Source organism: Aricia agestis, chromosome 19, assembly GCF_905147365.1.
Source record: "Aricia agestis chromosome 19, ilAriAges1.1, whole genome shotgun sequence".
NCBI classification, from domain to species: domain Eukaryota; kingdom Metazoa; phylum Arthropoda; class Insecta; order Lepidoptera; family Lycaenidae; genus Aricia; species Aricia agestis.
In genome coordinates, this window is record NC_056424.1 from 10,599,331 (window position 1) to 10,622,982 (window position 23,652).

A 23,652-nucleotide genomic window follows, 5' to 3' on the forward strand; every position below is an offset into this window, starting at 1 on the left:
TATTGGCCAATTTCCTTAATCCTACTAATATTATAAAGGCGAAAGTTTGTTTGGATGTATGGATGTGTGGATGTGTGGATGTATGGATGTTTGTTACTCTTTTACGCAAAAACTACTGAATGGATTTTAATGAAACTTTACAATAACATGGCTTATACATCAGAATAACACATAAGCTACAATTTTAACCGACTTTCAAAATGGGGGAGGTGTTATGATCGTTTTCTTATGTTTAACGATTACTCCAGTAGACCAAGTGAAGGGAGTAGGGACATAAGCTATTTTTTATGGGAAAATGTACGGTTTCGTAAAATTCCTAATTTACGCAGGCGAAGCCACGCGGGACATCTAGTGGTATAATAAACCATTGAAGAAATTGATTCACAGGTGAATGGATTAATTTATTCAGATGTGGGTAAATCGCAATTTATTTGCCTAGTTTTAATTTGTAATTATTAATATTTTTTCGGCAGATATTGATGAATGTGAAGAGAGTTCTGACATTTGCAAGCGGACTGAAGTGTGCATCAATCTGCCCGGCGCCTACAACTGCAAGTCCAAGATCAGCACACTGCCCAAGTAGGTAGTAGGATTTATTATCATGCACAAGCCTCAAATGATGCCAATATTAAAACATAAAAAATATATTATTAATTTCAGATTGGTACCCAAAACATGCCAAGAGGGCACTCGTATGAGACCTGGAGGAGGCAATTGTGAAGGTAACTTTACATGTAATTGGTAATAAGCTCACAATTTAATTTGGGGTTGCATTTGAATTACGCATTATAGGGAGGGGGCGGGAGAGGAGGGGGGGGGGAGGGGGGGGGGGTAGAGGGGGACCCCCCTCCCCCCTTCCTAAAGTTAGGAAATCAGTAGTTACCACGAAAATGTTATTTTTATTTTTTGAAGTTATGTTTAATTAAACAACCAAATTAGTGGACTAACGACAAAATTAGTCTTTTTTGGGTCTGGGCAAACTCGGTTCTATGTTTTATATTGTTAATATTCAGCTCCGACGCTGCGGGAATGCAATGCCCTATCGCTCTTGCGTAACAAATTATTATAGGCACTTATTTGCACCCTGGCAAACTATCTAAAGGCACCCTGTATATTTTTTATAGATATATTATAATATAACAACTGGCTTCAACTATTAGTCGACGGAGCCCCGCTACGCGGGGCTCCTATTTCTGGGTGGTTCACAAAAAAATAACCACGATGGCTAAGGCGGGAGCTTCGCTGCGCTACGCTCCTGCCTACGCATCTAACCTAACCCAACCAAGTCGTATTGGGCCAACACGGAGTGATACATTGCTATAATTCATTACCTAAGAATTGTATACTGTTCTTATATTTATGACACTTAAAAACATTTCACAACAAATTACGCGTAAAACAAAACGTAACTATAGTAAGAAATTAATATTAAAGACACGTTAACAAAAAATAACGTTACGTCACACGTAACTTCAAACACGTATTAAAAAAAACTATGCATCTCCTAGACACAAATCAGGTGTCATTTGAAAGGGGTAACTAATCCCTATAAAATGCCACCGTTTCCTCCCCTCTCCCTAAAATGCGTGATTCAAATGCCAACCCTTTAATTTTAATAATCAACTTGAAAGGTTACTTACTTAGTTTTTTTTTATAAAACCATCTTAGCAAAATTTTAAGTATTATCTATTCCAATGAGAAGATCGATTAGCAGAAGTGCAATAAAAAAGAGGTGGGGAAATGAAGTCTCCTTCTGGCGTATTCTATGCAACAAAGTTGAAGACTTTTTAACCAAGTGGTTAAAATATTATGTTCAACTTTAGGCCGGCAACGCACCTGCAGCTCTTCAAATGTTGCGAGTATCCATGGGTCACGGTACTAGCTTTCCATCAGGTGACCCGTTTGCCCCCTTATTTTATATTAAAAAAAAAAAAACATTTCAGACATAGACGAGTGTCGCGAAGGCACGCACCTGTGCGACCAGTTCCAGAACTGCATCAACACGTTTGGCGGACACGAGTGCCGCTGCAAAAAGGGCTTTGAGCTAGACTCCTCGTCCGGATCCTGTACAGGTCGGAAAACTAAAAAACATCTTGTAATGTTGCGGCCGCACATGCGTAGTGCTTTGTGCTTGAGACGATACCACAGTATAGCAATATGACATATCCCTACAGTAGTGAAACGAATGTACTTGCGCAGAGCAACGGAGGGGTACCCGCGGGGAAGCGGGCGGCGCGGGCCCGCGTACACAAACTCGCGGAGTTTGTGTACCTGCGCCCACAGGGGTGACGTTGGCACGTTGTCTACGAATTTTGTGTTGTAAAACGATGACTTATCTTATAAACAATGGGATATTATAATAAATGTTCAGTGTACGGATGTAAATCTGATTCAAAAAACAAAAAGGATTTAAATTTTCATAAATTATCGGCTCACAGTTTACAATAATATTGTGTTGGCCTTGGCGGCATGTATTTGCATCTCTGTTTTATTGTTTACGTTGTAAGAAGTGTAACAAGGAGAGAAACAATATAGAATAAATTAAAAATCTGTCAAATACCCTGTTACATACTAATTAGTACCTACCTACCCAGGTACACATAATATCAAGTGTAATATACCGCGCCCTTACCGCGCACGTAATAAGAGTTTTGAAGTGCTTCTGTTACACCTGACGTGTGATTAATTATTGGATATTTTATATATTCGAAATTTCGAATGCGTCTTCATTATTTTAATCCTTCGATCGTGATTCGTGGATCCTTGGAAACCTATTGTTATTCTATTGTGTCTCGCTCACCGGTGAGCTTATGGGGCTTGATGGGTTAATTAATTTTTTAAATAGAGAACTAAAATCATCTAAAAATAAAGTTTCACGTAAATATCTGGCAATACGACATAATATGTACGATTCATCTACCGGCTCAAAAATTTCCTTTCCACTCCGGTCAAGACCTTGCTGGTCCAGTCCCTTATCTTTCCTATAATTAACTATGGTGACCTGTGCTGTTTAGATCTTTATGCCGACAAACTCGATAAACTCGACCGATTGTTTAATAATTGCCTCCGATTCATATTCAACCTTCGAAAATATGACCATGTTTCTTCGTATTGCTCCAAGCTACACTGGTTACCAGTACATCAGCACCGCTCTGTACAGGCACTGTGTGTGCTATATTCACTGCTGCATCATCCCCATACTGCCGAATATCTCGCCCCTCACTTTCAATACCGTTGCAGCAGCCACGATAAAAACCTCCGATCCACTTCAAATCAACTTTTAAGTGGCCCTTCTTACAAGTCAAGTTCCGTGCACTCTTCTTTTAATATCCAGGCTATTCTCCTCTGGAACGCCCTTCCTCCGGAAATCAGGATGTCAAAAACCAGAGATACTTTTAAGAGGATACACCAGGGGCGAGAGAAATTCAAAATAGGTATTTTGAAAATGTATTGCTGTCTCGCCAATCTCAAGTCTCCCAACGCAAAGCGCGATAGAGACAATACGACAAAAGTTCTAATAAAATATAAGAAAGTCATCGATTCGTTGTCCTCTGATTCCTTCTCCAAAACTTAACCGATTTAGGTACTTTTTCATTAACAATTAAAGCAAGGCTTGAGCTGTGTTCCTATGTTTTACCTTTTTGGTATATGCTAGCTAGTTTTGTTTTCTGGGTGTTTGAACACAGAGAAAAATCTGGCAATTTTTTTGGGTTTTTGAACGTTCATATCTTTTTTAATAATTAAATTATGAAAAAAAGAAAACATAGGGACATTGTTTTAGTGGCCATAGACATTCAGGAAAAAAATTATAACTCTACCGGTATTATCCAGGGAGGAAATAGCGGACAACGTTTGTATGGAAAAACGGCGGTGTGGATCCCTCTTAAGCGCAGGGTACGTGAGTTTCACTTGAAACAGTTGGCAGACTCTTAGTTTTCATAATTTATGGCATAAATTAATATTTATAATATTTTTAGCATCATCATTGATCAACTATATATTATTATAATATAGTTATTATATAATAATATATTACGTATGGTTATTGGTTTTATTTATATCTATATAATTTTATGTGTGATAATATTATGTATATTATAAGTATAGTATAATATTATACAATATATATTTTATAAGTTTATTATATATTTATTATTTTTTCTGTCTTTTCCTCTTTCAACTCGACTGGCACCTATACAACTTTGTCCTTGTATCGCCCAAAGGTTGACTGGTAGATAATGCCATACGGCATTAAGTCCATCTTTGTACCTATATTATGTGCATAAAGTGTTTAAAATAAATAAATATGTAAATATAACACGCTGAATAAATAGATTAAATGATAACATTTGCATTACAAGCATATTATTTTATTTCCCGTTTCGTGGCAACCCTGGCATATCTGCTCTCAGTACAGAAGTAGTACTAGGGACTAATATTGCTATACTGTGACGATACCATTGGACGATCTGCGTGTATCGTCCAATGATAATCGTCTTATAGCACGAAGCTTCGTACGATTGATGCATGTGCGGCCGCGGCATAACTCGAAAGAAAGTAGGCGATTTCTGACCTACCCAGCATGTTAAGTTTGGAAATGCAAAGCGACTTGCCAACCACTTTTGCATTATTATAATCCGCCAATGTAGCAAATGTCGCACTATCCAAGAGGTTTGAATTTTGACCTGCACTTGACTGCGCAACGCGCTACCACCAGGTGAAACGTGTATATTTTAAACTAACCTAAGCAAATATTATGAGACTCCGTGTAAGCAGACATTGGGACAGTCGCAACATTTTATTACAGCTTTCTATTAATGATAACCAGTATATATTAAGTCATATTAAGTCTATGATGATAACCATAAACCTTACGACAGTATATGTTAAGTCTATGATGATAACATTGATAACGCAAGCTTTGACAATGATATAACATTGACAACGTGAGACTTCCATCAGACAACATCAGAGCCACATCAGAGCGTTAAGGCTATATTTTCCTTCGAGGGGTTAAGTTTTTTGTCAATTTCCAGACGTAGACGAGTGCGCGCTCAAGCTCGACAATTGCGCTGCGGGCATGCACTGTCTGAACGTGCTAGGTTCGTTCACGTGCACGCGCCGCCCGCTGCAGGCCCCGCCCACGCCGCCACCCACACCACCACCCACGCCGCCCCTCCCCCCCGCACCTAGTAACGACTACGAGTACGAGTATTATGACGTCGAGTAAGTTCACTAATTACCGGAATTTAAAAAACAAGTGTGATAAATCTGTGTTTTATATTCCGTGACTGAGTACTACCATTAGTATACTGTCAGAGAAGTTGATTCCTAGGCAGTTGCCGGACTTTACGCATCCTCGGAGCCTGGGGAGGACCTCCGAGGTATGTGGGACTCCCCGAGGCGGACGGAAGGAAGTTGTCGGACTTATATCGATTGGTCGGATTATGTCATTTCAATTTTTAGCTCAACTATGATCTGTCGGATGAGATTGACACAACGCGACCAATTTACCTAGGTACGCGGTACGCCATCTGCCTAGGAATCAACTTCTCTGATAGAACATGCTTACCTATGGTATAAATGATAGACTATGGTCAATTTCATTGAAAACTGACCAGCTTACATGTTTTTAAGGCGCTCTTAATACGTTGTATATCATGTAAAAATATTATATAAAACTGCCTTAACACCTCCATCGTGGCTATCGCAGACACAATAGATTTTCAATTGTTATGCGGCAGCCTGCTGCCGCTTGGAGATTAATAGGTTAAGAGCTGATATAAAACCGAAAACACATACTCAAAGCTTCGAATAATAATTTCATGAATGTTTCATGGTTACAGTGATGATACCAGCGACTTACCTCCGGTCCCCACACCAACACGTCGCCCCACCACCACGCCCACTACAACACCACAACCCACCACTACCCCAAAACCAACCACTGCCCCAAAACCTACCACAACCCCAAAACCCACCACAACCCCAAAACCCACTACAACCCCGAAACCTACTACAACGAAACCAACAACAAGGTTAGTAACTGTAGTATTTCATGTAATTAAGTATAATATTATTAAATACTTCAAATTTCATGCACTTTTGTGTAAAACAATATGTTTCACACATTGAAGTTGTAAAAAATCTTATGGCCGTGGGATGTAAATATTATCCTCTTATTATTAAGTAAGTATAGTAAATCAGGGTAAGTTCGGACACAGGGTAAGGACGGATAATTCAAGTTAACGCTAAATTAAACTACAGTTACGGTACGGTACTACAGTTTGCAGTTGCAGTGCATTATGGCGTATATATGCCCATTACAGGCATTAGGGACTCGGCACTCAACCTTTTGACATCTTACCTCAAAAGTAGAACTCAAAGGGTTACTTTAATAGTAAAATGTCCAATGGGACCAAAATAGACTTAGGCGTCCCACAGGGATCCATTTTAGGTCCATTTCTTTTTCTCATCTACATAAATGACTTACCTTATCTTGTTAAGGATAATGAGATAGTACTTTTTGCTCATGACACTTCACTTATTTTTAAAGTGAAGCGAAAACTGTCAAATTACGACGAGGTAAATAGTGCTCTCTCAAAAATAGTACATTGGTTTAACGTTAATAACTTACTTCTAAATTCTAAGAAAACAAAATGTTTAAAATTTACTTTGCCCAACGTTAGGCAAGCTAAAACCAATTTACTATTAAATGATGAGAAGATGAAAAAAATGGACACCACTGTATTCTTAGGCATTACACTAGACAGTAAATTACAGTGGGGTCCTCATATTGCTAATCTTGCAGATAGGTTCAGTTCTGCAGCATACGCAGTCAGAAAAATACGGGAAATTTCTGACGAAGACACAGCAAGACTAGTTTATTTCAGTTATTTTCATAGTACAATGTCGTATGGCATCCTCTTATGGGGAAACGCTGCCGACATTAATACAATTTTTGTGCTGCAGAAGCGAGCTATACGTTCAATTTATAAAATATCAGCTTTTGAATCTCTGAGAGAAAAGTTTAAAGAAATTGGTATTCTAACTGTTGCTTCTCAATACATTTTGGATAATGTATTATATGTTAGAAAGAATCTTAGTAAATTTACAACCAAAAGTGACAGTCACGGAAGAAACACTACAAATAAGTACAAACTAGAAACACCGGTGATCAGACTTAGTAAAGTTAGTAAATCTTTTAAAGGTCAATGTATACCTTTACAATAAAATCCCAGAAAACGTTCAAAATCTTTCCATTAATAAATTTAAAAAAGTAGTCAAAGAGCGTTTGTGTGCCAAAGCCTATTATAAGGTCAATGATTTCATAAACGATGGCACATCTTGGGAGTAGGATGGCAGCTTGCAAGGCATTGACATTGTATAATTTTAAGTTACAACATTGTAAACCTTATTTTAAAAGATTAATTTTTTTCTCACTTTTTTTGGTAAAAAAGTGGGCCCCGTGCGAGTTTCTTACGCCTGTTCTTCTCGCCGGGTTAGTTCCCGAACCGGTGGTAGGCATCATGTAGACTTTCAGAGAACATTTGCAAAAATTTATTCTGAATAAAAAATTTTGAGTTTGAGTTTCAGTTGAGTTTTGAGAATTGCCCATACTGCCAGGCAAAAAATACACTGACTAATTTAGAGATAACGTCTTGAATTATCCGGACCTACCCTGTGTCCGAACATACCCTGATTAGCCTTACTTATTATAGATGTATCTTTAAATCCACTTATTATAATATTTTTTCTATTCCATTTGGTACCAGACCGCGACCGACGCGGCCTCCGACAACAACTTCAACTACAACAACACCAAAACCATACGAACCTCCATATCAACCCAGACCTAACGCGTGGCGTCCAAACCCTGATATTCCCATTGTAGAAGTTCCAAAACCTAACAACACAGCGGTTATTGAGAGTGACAGGAAACCAGATGGAAGTTACGACCTGGATTTAGGTGATATACCTGAAGGCACCTGGACTAACGTGGTAGGAAGGGATCCGAAGCCAGAAGAAGATCCGAATCGATTGTTCTGTTTGAGCGGGTACGAGAGGAATGAAAGAGGAGAGTGTGTTGGTAAGAATACTTCACTTCATTATACTCTTTGTTCATGAGGCTGATGAGTACTCGGGGAATCGAGACAGTGGCGGTCATTGACTCCCTGTCAAAAAACGGTATATTAACTTTATGATATAAACCGCGATTGACAATGAAGTGTCATAATATGTTCCTAGTCGGGCGATATCGTATTTTGCATGCTCGATGTGAACTGAATATGGCATATCACTTGGAACTCATAAAAAGTTGGAGATTATCATTCTAAGTTACCAAGAGATTTTCCGCTGAATCTGTAATAATCTGTGTCTTTATAAGAGGTCAATTTTATTCCTAAATATTCTAAATTACAGTGCGAGCATTTTTCATTTAGCGCCTAGACTAAAAAGATCAATAACCGCTACCGCCATCTTTCGCCGAGTACAGTAGATATAGTCACTAGTAACTTAAAAATATATTTCCACATAGGCAAAATTGTGTCTAATGATTTTGGCCCGCTTAACTTAAGGCTGCGTCGGCGCCTAGTTTGCATAAAATACTTTTTCATTTGAGGCCAGTCTGGACTAAAGTGGAATAAATGTTATGTTAACTTTTGCGTCCGTCGTATAAAGGAAAATAAGGCTTGATTTGATAAATAATCCAGCCAGAATAAGAAGACAGCCAATATAAACCACAATTATTAAATAAATAAATTAAGTTTCTGAAATACAGTACGTTTATATCTACTACACAAAATTATGGTAAAAAATTGTGTCTGTAACTTATTTTGTAATTTTATGTTGCTGATTTTTTTTAGACACCGACGAATGCAAACTGAACCGTCACATCTGCGGGCCTCTAGAGGTTTGCAAGAACATGGACGGCGGGTACGAGTGCGAATGTGTACCCGGGTTCACCAGGGAGGCCAGTGGATACTGTGTTCCCGCATCGGTTCCCACTACACCCAGAACCACACCTAGAACTATGCCTAGAACCACGCCTAGGATTACTACTCCTAGAACCACTCCTAGAACCACTACAGTCAGAACAACAACACCTCGAAGAACCACAACATCAACTACATCTTCTACGACTACTTCAACCACTGTAGCTGGTGAGTACATTTATCTATTTAAATAAATAAAAAAATACTCTACATTTTTCAGCGCACACTTTACAAATAATTAGTACATAAAATGTATTTTGCAGCTCGTGATATCAGTCAATTTCTACATAAACGTGGATAAAATTATCCGGATAAATACCACGTTCTCACAGAAAACCTGCGTGAAACAGCGCTTGCGCTGTGTTTCGCCGAGTGAGTGAGTTTACCGGAGGCCCAATCCCCTAACCCCTACCCTATTCCCTTCCCTACCCTCAACTATTCCCTTCCCTTTGCAGGTTCTACGAAAATTTTACAGTTCTCTACGAAAACTATGCAGATGCTTACGAAGGCTGTACAGTTGCTTACGAAAACTGAACGGTTCTGTACGAAAACTCTACAGCCGTCTACGAAAACTGTACAATCCTCTACGAAAACTATACAGTCGTCTAAGAAAACTGTAGAGTCCTCTACGAAACCTGTACAGTCCTAACCTAACCTGTACAGTCCTCTACGAAAACTGTAAAGTCCTTTACGAAAGCAGTTGTCTACAAAAGGGTCTACAAAAACTGTACAGGTTTAATGATAATCAATACTCAAGATGCGACTCGGTCTCAAGACGCGGTTCGGCTCTGTGATTGGTCCAAATTTTGACAGCCAACCAATCACAGAGCCTGAACCGTGTCTTGAGACCGAGATGCATCTTGAGTACTGTCTCGTACCAGCCTAAAATTCGTACCGGGCCTTAAAAAGGTGAATCTGAAGAGTGAAGTTTAGTCTGTTACATCTTACCTATCATCAGCTCATCATCATCATTATAATCAAGCTACAATTCTCTTTCAGCCCCGACTTACCCCGAGTACTCGCCGGGTGGCAACCGCAGGTACCCAACGTACCGGCCACAACCGCCATCTGGTTGTGACTTCGGCTACACCTTCAGCACCAGTCAAGGAAGATGTGTTGGTAAGTGCTCTTCATTAGTCTGCGTTGCTACTGGAGCTGCATTGCAAGTGTGTTTTAAGGATCCAATAGAATCCCTAGGCTTAGCGCACTGAAGCGATTCCATTGGTTCACAAAAAGCTTAGCGAAATAAAGCGATTCTATATTGGCTTTCAAAACACTACATTACTTGTAACGTCGCTCTGATGGTAACACACCCAGCACCCTTAGGGCCTTGTTACACCTTCGCATAGTGGGCAATATATCTCGTCCCTCTACTAGGTTGGTGTAATCAAGCTCTTAGATGGGTATAGTCACCGAACGGGTATATCCATCGACCCGCGAAGCAGCCTCAGTCGAGGCAGATATCTACTAACCGAGGATATTCTACCTTTTCAGTATTCATTTAATGCCCTTTTGGGCAGTTGCTCACTGCTCGATTGTGAATGTTTTTCCAACCGACTGCCAAAAAAATCGGTTATTGTATATCCATTAAATGGGAAAGTCTGCCTGTCTATCTGTTAGTTCTCTTCACGCCCAAATCCCTAAACCGATTTTTCAGAAATTTGGTATGGAAATACATACTTTGAGTCCCAGTAAAGGGCATAGGATACTTTTCTTCCTGAAAAAATGTACGGTTCCCGCGCGATAAACGAATTTTGGCGCATCGGAGTTGCGGGCGTCATCTAGTAGTCAACTAGTGGTTATTTCATAAATATGTCCTTTCAGACATCGACGAGTGCGCGACCAACAAGGCGTCGTGCGCGCCCAAAGAAGACTGCGTCAACTCCGACGGCGGGTACAAGTGTGTGTGTGGCTGGCGGTGTCGCTCAGAAAACGGAGTTGTTCCATATGGTAAATATTAGGCCCCTTATTCTAATGGTTCGAATGTCACTTCGTCATATTTACTCAGTACCTACATCACACTAAATTACTTCGTAAAGTTGCTAAATGAAACAAGTCATAAGCAACAGCATTATTTAGAACAATACTACAATACTAAAGTCATAAGCCCATTAAGGCACTGTGGTTGTTGCAACTACGTAAAATGGGTTTTTTAAAACACGTTTTTAGTAAAGGAAATGTCATTATTTAAGTATTAAATAAGTACCGTTTTAAAATTGAGAAAATTTCCTATACGCAAAGGTATATCAGTACACAATTTGAAAAATTCTGTTATAACGCTGTTTTTCATAATTAAATCATTTTATGGCTAAATTACACACTTTATAGAAAAAAACAAAAAATGTAGTATATGTGTCGTAACCTAACGTAAACGATTTGATATATTTGATTTGTGTAATACTAAAAACAAAAGGTTTTTACTCCTATTTTCTATTATCAAGGCACGCGGCGAGCGCATAACAGCCACTGTACAAAGCGCGCTGATATGAATGTTATTTTAATGTCCTTAACGTCGATATTCGTACTGACAGACATCGACCTGCTAATTTTAGGGACAACTGGGCCTTAAGTGATATTGGGTCAAACTCTACAAACAATCAATTAGAACGCGCTGCGTTTCGATGGACATGAGAGTTTGCAGGCAGCGGATGGACGGCGACTGCTTATTTTAAAGGTTGCAGTTGACGATGATAATAATCTGTAGATGATGTGTAAAGAGCAGTAAAGACGATAATCATGATGATGATAATGTCACTTGTTCCCATGTTCCAGCGCCACGGCCCCGCGAGCCATCGGTGATCACAGTTGGGTCGCAGTACGGGACGCGCGGGGGCCGCTACGTGCGACCCACCGTGACGCGCGAGCCCGGCGCCGGCGCGCAGCTCTTCACGTGCCCCTGGGGGTACAGACTGACGCCTGACAGGTTTTGTATAGGTATGTTACCGCCGTCCCCCCTAAGACGCCATAGGATGCTGTCGCCTGTAGGTCATGACTCATGGCCATGGACCATAAGATATCTTAACCTAAAAGCCTTATGTTTATTGCATAATAAACATAAGGCTTTTTAACATAGCTTATGGTCCATATGCTTTTCGCAAACGACGCGAAAGAATGCACGAGGGGAACTGACATCTGAATGCCTATTGCCATACCTTGAAGGAGTTTCCTTAAGATTATACCCTCAGGGCGGTGCTGCTCAGCTAATATAACTCTTATGTCACAGACATAGACGAGTGCGCACGCAACATCTCCGAGTGCGGTCCGGAGCAGCGCTGCGAGAACTTCTACGGCGGGTACTCGTGCCAGTGTCCGCCCGGACACCGACACCAGGACGGCCGGTGTGAGGACATCGATGAGTGTGGATACGCCAATGTGAGTTGTATATTCTAATAGATGTTGCCTGCAACTACGTTGAGCTGAAATTAGTTTATTGCGCTCCAATTTTTTTGCAACAAAAACTAGCCATTGTTCTTTCCCGTCTCTCAAATTGTCTCCATACCAAATATCATCTAAATCTGTTCAGCAGTAATAAGGATTCGCGTTGAGTATTGACAGATATAGGCTATGCATAAACTTAAAGCTGTCTGAAAACTGAAGAGGGTAATGGACGCATGTGACGTTCAATGTCTGGTCAAGCGCCAACTTCATTAACGGTATGAGTATGTTGCATATGCCCAAATTCAATTCCATTAACGACTGGTTAATGTTTTGAGTACTTTTGAGTTTACGTGTACGTTAATCAACCGAAGGGGCAAAAGAAATGATGTCAATCTAAAATAAAATAGTAACACAGAAACGGGGCACAAATAAATTAAATGTTAGAGCGATCGCTTTGTTAAAAATACCCTCAATTTTCCAGACATGTCCCTACAACGCTCGGTGCGTGAACACAGTGGGCTCGTACAAGTGCGAATGCGGGGAGGGTTTCCAGAACGCGCCCTCTAACGACAAGGTCTGCGTCGACGTCGACGAGTGTGCCCAGCCCGGCCTGTGCGACCACGGCTGCGTCAACTCCTGGGGCGGGTACCGCTGCTTCTGTAACCGAGGTTACAGGCTGCAGGGTGACAACAGGTTGGTAGATGCGTCTGTATGTATGCTCCTCTATAGGCCTGAGTTGACGTCGACGAGTGCGCCCAGCCCAGCCTGTGCGACCACGGCTGCGTCAACTTCTGGGGCGGGTACCACTGCTTCTGTAACCGGGGTTACAGGGTACAGGGTGACAACAGGTTGGTAGTTCTGTGTGCAGTTGCAGCACTGCTAAGATTGTGGCTATGTCGACTCCTGGGGCGGGTACCGCTGCTTCTGTAACTGGGGACACAGGCAGCAGAGTGGCAACAGGTTAGTAGTTCTCTGTGCAGTTGCAACAGTGCTAAGATTGTAGCTACGTCAACTCCTGGGGCGGGTACCGCTGCTTCTGTAACTGGGGCTACAGGCTACAGGGTGACAACAGGTATAATTTGTTTCCGTTAAAATTTGGAATCTGCCCAAAGCACTTAACTTAAGTCTGTTTGTTTATTTGTTACTTTTAAAAACGTTATGCGCTTAATGAAAAAAATACTGTAATGTGACGTGACTCTCTTGGAAGACGCAAAAAAACTTTTGAATCTCCGCCAAGGTCCAATACGAGCCAAGCGAAGCGCAAGGGCCGCACTATACCTACCTTTTCTCGAAACGTTTTGTCGTTCTTTTGAAAGTAATAGACTGTTTTGTATTACTTTCGCATGTCTAACACCTCATTTCTCCCAGGACGTGCGCGGACGTTGACGAGTGCGCGGAGTACGGCGGGGGCGGCGCGGGGGGCGGGGGGCGGCTGCGGCTGTGCGGGGGGCGGTGCGTCAACACCGCGGGCTCGTACCGCTGCGCCTGCCCCGCCGGGTACCGCCTGGCCGATGACACGCGCAGCTGCATAGGTATAGTATTGTAAGGATGGGTGTTAGCGAGAAATGAAAGATGTGCCTGGTTAAATAGTTGGCTTTATTATGGCATAATAATCAAGTGGTTACAGCTTATATACGGTTAAGATATATCAAGATACTACATAGGTATCACTACACTACAGTATAGTTTGTTTTGAAGAGAGGAAATGACAAAGTTATAAGTTATAACTTTATGAGTCTATGACGCCCGCGACGCCCGTATCGCGCGAGAACCGTACATTTTTATTGTACTCCTATACTAAGGGTTTCTTGGAAGAAATTGTTCAGTAGCATTAAAGCCTTTGTGTTCATGTATCTTTGCTGAATGTACTTTTGAATTATGTCTCTACAATATTATGTTGAACGCAATAAAGTATATTCCATTCTATTTTCCGGAGTGAAAAATATTTTCATTCCTTAAGGTTAGGGCATGAAGAGGTAACAGAGAAACAGACAGACTGACAAACACACTCACGCTTTATAATATTATTAGTATGGATTGACGCGTCATTGCTTAATTTTGATATTTTAGCGATCTCTTCTTGACCCTGTAAAAAAATTCGTGTAGTGAAGACAGGTAAATAACCTTTATAAACTGAGGAAATAAGTATGTAGGTTGACCGCCCAGGGCGCCGCATAAAAAGGAGCGCCAATTTTTTTTGAACTACCAGCACCCTGGGCGCCGAAGAAATCTCGCCCAGGGCGCTGGTAGTACTAAAACGGCCCTGTAAGTAATTAACTACTGCAAATGCGTAAAATCGTAGTAGCACGTAGAGGTTCTACGTGCTACGGAATTACGTAGACGCGCGTAGCACTACGTAGCACTACGTAGCATCGTAGCTTTAGTTTTTTTATTGTCTTGTCTGTCTATCAGAGCTGTAGCTACAGTCAGATTTGAGGTAGGGCAGCATTGGTTACAGGTAGGGCAGAAGTACAAAAAAAATAATCATAATTTATTGATTTCTTGGGTTTTGGTATTTTAAAGGTAGGGCATTATGATTTTAAGGTAGGGCATTGCCCCCCAATGCCCCCCTCTAGCTACAGCCGTGCTATCTATGTAGTTGTTTTGATTAAGTTTCTTATGTTTGAAAGCTGTCGTGATCGAGAGTTCTCTTAGCAATAGTACAACGCCATCAGCTCTTTCAGTGTTGGAACATTATGGTATGTCAATTTTTTAAAGTTATAAGCAGCTTCCAGTGATTTAGTGTCTAAATTCTAAACACACTAGGCCGAAAATATGCAGCTGAAGTTCGGCATGATTACGCTTGCAATGCGCTAAGCATATAATATATCGCGACAATTTCGGCATGGTGTGTCATCAGCAATTTAAAATAATATAATCATCCGAACTTCGGCCGCGTTTTTTCGGCCTAGTGTGTTTAAACACTTAATGTTACATAAAACTTTGACCTATCAAAGTTTTGTATTAGGAGTACAGTTTGTACTACATGTCTTGTGTTCCCAGACATCGACGAGTGCGAGAGCGGCGAGGCGCAGTGCCTGGCGGCGGCGGCGGGCGGCGTCTGCCAGAACACGCGCGGCGGCTACCACTGCCACCAGATCACCTGCCCGCCGGGCTACAGGCTGGAGGGACGACAGTATGTACTATTCTTAGGGCCTTATTATACTAGCGGTTGGCGTGCGGCTTCGGGACGGGACGGGCACGCAGCGAATACGACGCGGACGTACAACGAACCCACCGCGAACGCGTCGCGAATTCGTCGCGGACTCGCAACGAGCAGCATCCTGTGCTTTGTAAATTCGCTGTGAACACGCGTTAAAAACGATGAGTATCCGCTACGTGTCCGCAACGTCCTCGGTGCGCAACCACTGCGTGTTAAGATAACGGCCTTAGTTGTTACATTTGGTCACAACCACACAAAAGTTACAGGATTTATTGCTCTTTCGGTGCCATGTTGAAGATAGTGCCAGCTGCCGGTCTCAATCACTATCCAGGATATTTTGGAATTTGGTTGACAATTGACATTGACATGGAGAAGGCGCTACTTCTGCCTTAACCTACGCGCCAAGTAGGGCTGTTGAGTAGAAGCTTGCAGTTGACATCTGCTACATTTCTAGATCCTCAAGGTTTTCTATCCTAAAACCTGTAACAACATGACTTATCACTTACCGCCATTTTAACAAGCTTTTATTAGCTTGGGCTGTATGTATTTAACGAATCTTTAAGCACTATTTATGCCTATCTCATATAGTCTAATTAATTCGAAACTTTGTATACGTAAGAGCCAATGACAATGTAATAATTTGTAAACATTTTGATTTTTTTTTATACTATCAGCTTTTTTTACAAAAAGATCGCCTCTCTATTTTCCAGCAAGTGCACCCGCATCCAGAACTCGTGCCCTATCTCTGACTGGAGCTGCCTGCAGCAGCCGAGCTCATACAGCTACAACTTCATTACATTCGTGTCCAACATCTACCTGCCAAGGGGGAGTGTAAGTGTTATCAGCATAATATAAGATGATGAGACGTCATATCTAGTCTACTCTTATTCATAGTTGACAAACAGACTCAGTAGTGCGCCTTTTTTTGCGATGACTACGTAAACTTTAATTTATGCGGAATTAAAACAGCGCCTCTGGTAGCAAAAATAGAAACTAATTCAAGGTCATACAAATTGTCTTTAGCTTTCTCACGATGAGAAGTTACAATCAACAATTTGATGAGTGCTGTGTGAGCAAACTTCGTCACGATGTTATCAACAACGTACTGTTACATCCCTAGTTAGTTAGTACATTCCGTTTAATAAGCATTTCTATTATTCCTCGATATTTTTCCGTTTGCGTTGCAGTTTTCGTTTGGTATTCATTCTACTTCAATTTATCGTGCAGTTAGATTCTGGAAGCCGGGCAAGTAAGGTGTGGGAAGTCATAGCTTAAAGTGTTACTAATTTAATTTTGGATTAATAAATTAGTTTAGGGTGAACTTTTGGGTTTTTTTTTAAAAACTGACACAGAGGGTGCTGCAAAACAAATTGGTGTCAGAAGTGTGCAGTAATTTGATCCCGTAAAAAGTCTAGAAAAATTAGACCAGGGATCACGAACCCGTGGCACCCGTGTTTTAAAGTTTTTGGTCGACGGTAAGACTCCGCCACCGAAGGCGCGAGCCCGCACCACGTTTTTGGACGACAGTAAGCCTCCGCACCTCTGCGCGAGCCTGCTCCAACCGGTTCACACACTCGGACGACGGTCAGCCTCAGGCCCTAGCCTGAGCCCGCTCCAGCTACAACCCCACGAGGACTTCGGTCTGCCCCAGCAGTTTCAACAGCGGTGCTGTGCTGTCTGAGCCGCTCCAGTCTAACTCGCCAGGGCCACATCATCGGCCCCCAGCTCCGGGTAAAGCGTAGCCTCTGCACGCGACTCCGGCTCCACTCCAGTCTCCACGGCATGCAGGTTTTCGTCGTGTTCCTGTGAGTGTTTTCTAGTTTTTCTAAATCCTCTGTTTCTACTAAATTCAAGAAATCGTGCTAAATCAAAAGTGCTAAATCTATAAAGTGTTCTAAATCGTGAAGTGAATTCTAAATCTAATATTTACAAACTCTTAAATCTAAAATAATTCTAAATCCTAGTTTATTCTATTTTTAATTTCTAAATCTTAATATATTTCAAATTTTTATACAAGTTCAGCATAACATAATTCATAATGTCAGTCAAAGGAGAGTCATCTAAAGACAAAAATATGTCCGAAAAATTAACGCTTTCATTTTTAACTAAATTTATTAAACCTTATTCTGGTGACAGAGAGTCACTTCCTGCATTTCTCACAAACTGTGAAAATGCTATGTTACTAGCTAGCCCAGAACAACAATTAATTTTATGCAAATTTATTATTTTTCAATTAGAAGGCAAGGCACAAGTCGCCTGTAGTTTAAAAACATTTTCAAATTGGGCGGAATTAAAATTATTTTTACGCTCAACTTTCGGCGAAAAGAAACACGCAACTCATTTATTATCTGATCTCCAAAATTGTAAGCAAATGTCCAATGAGGATGTCATAAAATATTCACTAAGAATTGAACAAATTTTAACTCGAATTCAATCTAATATTCATTATAGTTGCGTAGACGAGAGTGAACTTCCCGGTCGAATTGCGGCTATGGAAGAACTCGCTTTAAATACATTTTTATTGGGCTTAAATTCTTCTATTTCTATTATTGTTAGGTGTAAAAATCCTAAAACCCTCAGTGATGCAATTCAATATGCCACTGATGAGGAGAAATTATTTAACTTATCTAAAAATAGCACTAGGGCTCAAAAACAGTGCTCTATCTGTCATAAATTCGGACATGGCTCTTCTGAATGTTTTAAAAATAAAAAGACTGTCTTGCAAAAATCTTATCACGTAAATCCTCAAAGTTATTTTAATTCAAATTCAAATCCTAATTTCAATACTAATTCTATTCCTAAAAATAATTCAATTTCTATGTCCAATAATAATTCAAATTTTTATGCTAAATCGTGTAACTATTGCAAAAACGTCGGTCACACGATCATGGAATGTCGTAAGCGTCAATTTAATATGAAACGCCGCGTAAACGCTGGCAACGCGCAACGTGACGACGGTCATATTCCTTCACATACATGTGACTTTGAATATAATGCTAATAATGATCATCAGACTCAATCCAAGCACGATGATTTAAATTAAAAAGGATTTTGGTTCCGTGTCTGCCAAAATCCAACTTAAATCATAAGGACACGATATATTCTAAATCTTATTCTAATTTTCCTAATTTTTCATCTCAGCCACAGATGCTGAGTCCATCTCAGTCAAGGTTACTGAGTCCATCTCAACGAAAAGTGTTGAGTCATTCTATATCTTTTAGTTTTTCAAAATCTTCATCTCAGCCACAGATGCTGAGTCCATCTCAGTCAAAGTTACTGAGTCCATCTCAGCCAAAGATGCTGAGTCCACCTCAACGCAAAACGTTGAGTCAAACTAACTTTTCAAATTTTTCTAAATCTACATCTCAGTCACAGTTACTGAGTCCATCTCAGCCACAGATGCTGAGTCCATCTCGACGAAAATCGCCGAGTCAAACAAATTTTTCTAATATTTCATCTCAGCCAAAGATGCTGAGTCCATCTCAACAAAACATGTTGAGTCAATCAAATTCTAAATTTACATCTCAGCCCAAGATGCTGAGTCCATCTCAACAAAATAAAATGTTGAGTCATAATTCATCCCAAAATTTGGGTCTTACTAAATTTTCATCTCGATCAAAGGAGTCGAGTCAAATAAATAATACATCTCTGTCAAAAGAGCAGAGTCATTTAAATTTTAATGGCCAAAATAATTGCCAAATGTGTAAGAATAATTCTAAATCAAAAAATGTCTCATTTTCTAACTCAATTAATACTAATTCGTCTCAATCGTCTCAATCGCCTCAATCTAGTAAATTAATTTCTACTAATTCTAGTTTAAATAATCCTAAATCTACATCTCGGTCAGATGAACCGAGTCTAATTAATTTTAAGGACGAAATTGTCCAAAATACTAATTCTAATAAGTCAATTAAATCTAACATAAATCCTAGTTCTTCTAAATCTATATACGAAATTAATAATTATTCTAAAAGGGTATCATTGCCACATACTTATTTGCAATGTAAGCATGCACCGGGATCGGGTATGCTATGTTTTCTAGTTGATACGGGATCAGCCATCAGTATCATTAAGGGGTCCTGTCTATTACAAATTCCAGATCTCTCACATGAAATCGTTAAGCTAAAAGGCATTAACAGTTCCGAAAATCCTGTCGAGACATTAGGAACCTTTCAACTAGAATTTTCTATATCTTTCGAAAAATTTAATTACAAGTTTCATGTGACAAATGACGACATAAATTTAACCAATTATGATGGTATTATCGGTAGCGATTTTTGCAATTTCTTTAAATCTAACATTGATTATTCTTCTAAATCTATGACTATAAATAATCATTATATTCCTATTGTTTACACTCAGCCAACATATATCATTCCGGCTCGTGCGGAAGCCTGTATTGAGTGTACTGTATCAAATTTCTCGCCCGAGCTTTATCATAACAATGAAGCTCTAGTTCTAGATCATACCTTAAGTCAAGGTGTTTATGTCGCTAATTGCATAGTAAAGGTCAAACCTAATGGGAAAGTGAACCTTACTATTTTAAATACCACTGAGTCCGATATCGAAGTTAAAGATTATCATGTAAAATTAACACCATTCGAAAATGAATGTCTAAAAAATTCTAAAAATTGTATTAGCATAAATTCTATTTCTAGTTCCAAGTCAAATCGCGTAAGTCAAGTTTTAAATTTAATTCGCTGTTCTCATTTAAATAATGAAGAGAGAAAAGCTCTCTTAAATTGCGTCTCGTCTTACACTGATATTTTCCATTTAGATGGCGAGCCTTTAACTTGTACTAGTGTCCTTGAACACAGTATTAATACGGGTGACACTCCTCCTATCCATGTTAAATCCTATCGTTTTCCTGAGTGTCACAAAGAAGAGGTCGATTCCCAAATCCGTAAAATGCTAAATCAGAAAATAATTCGGCCTTCTTCTTCGCCTTGGAGCGCCCCAGTTTGGGTAGTCCCGAAAAAGATAGACGCTTCTGGCAAACAAAAGTGGAGAATCGTCATAGACTATCGTCGCCTTAACGACGCCACTGTTTCAGAGTCTTATCCACTGCCTCTTATCACAGACATCCTAGATCAACTAGGTCATTCAAAATATTTCAGTACCTTAGACTTAGCAAGTGGCTTCCATCAGCTTAAAATGAGTCCCAAGGACGCCCCAAAAACGGGTTTTACAATTAGTACTAATTCAAGCATGTCTGGACATTACGAGTTCACCAGAATGCCTTTTGGGTTGAAAAATGCCCCAGCCACGTTCCAGCGGTTAATGAATACCGTATTATCAGGTCTACAAGGTCTAGATTGCTTTATTTATCTTGATGACATCGTTATTTTTAGCCAAAATTTACAAGATCATATTACAAAATTAGAACGTGTTTTTGACAAACTTCGACAAAGCAATTTAAAGCTTCAGCCAGATAAATGCGAATTTCTTCGACATGAAGTCGCTTATCTTGGTCATATCATCACCGATAAAGGTGTCACTCCGAATCCTGATAAGGTCAAGGCCGTTTCCTATTTTCCAGTTCCCAAGAATCCTAAAGATATTAAATCCTTTTTAGGTCTAATAGGCTATTATCGCCGTTTTATTGACAATTTTGCTAAGTTAACTAAGCCTCTTACGTGTCTTTTAAGAAAAGATGCTGTTTTCCACTGGAATGCGGAACAGCAACAAGCATTCGAATTTTTAAAAGAAAAATTAATTTCTGCTCCTCTTCTCCAATATCCCGATTTTTCTCAACCTTTTAATGTTACTACAGATGCTAGTAATTATGCTGTAGGCGCAATTCTATCTCAAGGTCCTATAGGCAAGGACAAACCTATAGCATACGCCTCGCGAACTTTAAATAAGCCTGAAGGCAATTACTCTACAACTGAAAAGGAGTTGTTAGCAATTTTATTTGCTGTTAAAACTTTTAGACCATACTTATATGGTAATAAATTCAAAATCGTCACGGATCATAGACCACTTGTGTGGCTTTATGTAAAAGATCCAGGTAGCAGACTCATTCGATGGCGCTTGAAACTCGAGGAGTATGACTACGAAATTGTTTATAAACAAGGTCGTCTCAATTCTAATGCCGACGCTCTGTCTAGGTGTCCGGTCAATGCTCTTAATATAAATAACTTAAATAATTTAACCTATGAAAAATACTTTAAAAGTCAATTTACTAATCAACTTCCTATTTCTAATACTATTATCGAAGAATGTACTCAAGGTTTACATTTATCTAAATTAAATAATATTGCGTGTCCAGTTTCTCTAGATTTCGACAATTCTATTCCGCATTGTGAAGAAATTTTATCGCAGCTAGAAAATGCTGACGAATTACTAAATTCTGAACGTGAGCCGTTCACAATTAAACATTATAATTTTAAAGATAAAAATTACTATTTCCTTTTTACTAAAGTTCATCATTTTGATGAAACTCATTATAAAGATATTTTTAATCTCTTAATTAAATTAAGAAATATTTTAGTCGATTGCCAAAATATTACGGATCTTGCTATTTCAGATTTTTCAGATCCATTTTCTAAGTTATCTTATACTAAAATTTATAATATGATTTCCTATATTTTTCACAATACTAATATTAAAATTTGTATTTACAAAAATCAATTAATTTATCCTACTCCGGTAGAAGTTCCTAAAATTTTAAAGGAAAATCATGATTCGCCTATTGCGGGTCATCCAGGTTCTCAAAGAATGTATAAAAGAATTAAAGCCAGTTATTACTGGAAAGGAATGCGCTCTGATATTGAGCATTATGTTAAAAAATGTAAACTTTGCCAAATCAATAAGCCTTTACGAAAATCTAACAAAGCTCCAATGGAGATCACTTCTACTTCTACAAGGCCATTTGAGAGATTAGCTCTCGATATTGTAGGCCCTCTGCCCGACGCGGGTTTCCAAAATTTTAAATTCATCTTAACGTTACAAGATGATCTTACTAAATTCACTAGCGCTTATCCTATGGTTTCGTCGACAAGTGACGAAATAGCTCGAAATCTTGTTCATTTTATGTCTCTTTTCGGATTTCCTAAAACTATTTTAACAGACTTAGGTACACCCTTTACGTCTGATTTATTTAAACAATTAACTGAAATTTTAAAAGTAAAAGCATTATTTACTACTCCTTATCATCCTCAAACAAATGGCGCACTAGAACGCTCTCATGCAACTTTAAAAGAATATTTAAAATCTTTTGTCAATGAGAATCAAAACGATTGGCATTGCTATTTATTCACTGCTATCTTAGCTTATAATACGACGCCGCATTCTTCTACTAATTTTACGCCACATGAACTATTGTTCGGCTACAAACCTTCTATTCCTAGCTCTTTGTACGAGAGTAATAATAATACTACTTATAATGAATATATTCGTGCTTTACAATATAGAATGCGCTTTAGTCGTGAAAAAGCAATTCAGAACCTTATCAGTAGTAAAGAAAGGTCAAAACAATATTACGATTCTAATTCTCGCGAAGTTTCTTATAAGTCAGGTGATATGGTGTATTTAAAACATCATCATAGATTAAGAAAAGCCTTATCTCCGATATGGAAAGGCCCATATAAAATTCTTAAAGTTCATAATAAACATAATGTGACTCTACAAATAGGTCGCAAAAATGTCAAACATCATACTAATGAAATTAAGCCTGCCACTTCTTAGATTTCTATCTCTATGTTATAAAAACATATTTCGTCTCTTTCTTTTCAGAATATTATGCTGTCATGGCTTTTGCCGCAGCGACGCGGAGTCGAATATCATTCCTATATCGCATAGTCCAGGAATCTATTTTGAACCTGTTACTTATGTAAATTTTTATAATGATTATTGGAAAGTTGTTACGCATATCGATTTATTTTCTCTTGAGCCTTATTTAAATAAAATACAAAATCTTTTATCTGATACAATTGATATTTGTAACAAGATTCAATCGCAAGATTTAAATTTTTGTAAAGACATATCTAACCCTATCGAGGTCTTGATTCATAGTAACAGTATTAAATTACAATCTTTGTCTCATATTATTTCCGATCATAAGACTACTAAAGTCAAACGGTCACTAGAATTTGGTGGCGAAATTTTAAAGTTTTT

At 39.2% G+C, this 23,652-nt stretch overlaps 1 protein-coding gene across 1 annotated transcript in view; it reads left to right on the plus strand.

Annotated features, from left to right (window-relative positions):
- LOC121736325 (fibrillin-1) overlaps window positions 1–23,652 on the plus strand; it is a 56,184-nt gene that overhangs the window by 24,362 nt on the left and 8,170 nt on the right. Inside the window, exons 17-31 of the mRNA XM_042127439.1 lie at window positions 474–579; window positions 661–722; window positions 1,944–2,072; window positions 5,037–5,226; window positions 5,847–6,038; window positions 7,776–8,089; window positions 8,865–9,161; window positions 9,993–10,112; window positions 10,818–10,943; window positions 11,766–11,927; window positions 12,217–12,365; window positions 12,853–13,064; window positions 13,740–13,903; window positions 15,375–15,507; window positions 16,245–16,365. Of these exons, the coding sequence (XP_041983373.1) occupies window positions 474–579; window positions 661–722; window positions 1,944–2,072; window positions 5,037–5,226; window positions 5,847–6,038; window positions 7,776–8,089; window positions 8,865–9,161; window positions 9,993–10,112; window positions 10,818–10,943; window positions 11,766–11,927; window positions 12,217–12,365; window positions 12,853–13,064; window positions 13,740–13,903; window positions 15,375–15,507; window positions 16,245–16,365 (2,477 nt within the window). The remainder of the gene's footprint in view (window positions 1–473; window positions 580–660; window positions 723–1,943; window positions 2,073–5,036; window positions 5,227–5,846; window positions 6,039–7,775; window positions 8,090–8,864; window positions 9,162–9,992; window positions 10,113–10,817; window positions 10,944–11,765; window positions 11,928–12,216; window positions 12,366–12,852; window positions 13,065–13,739; window positions 13,904–15,374; window positions 15,508–16,244; window positions 16,366–23,652) is intronic.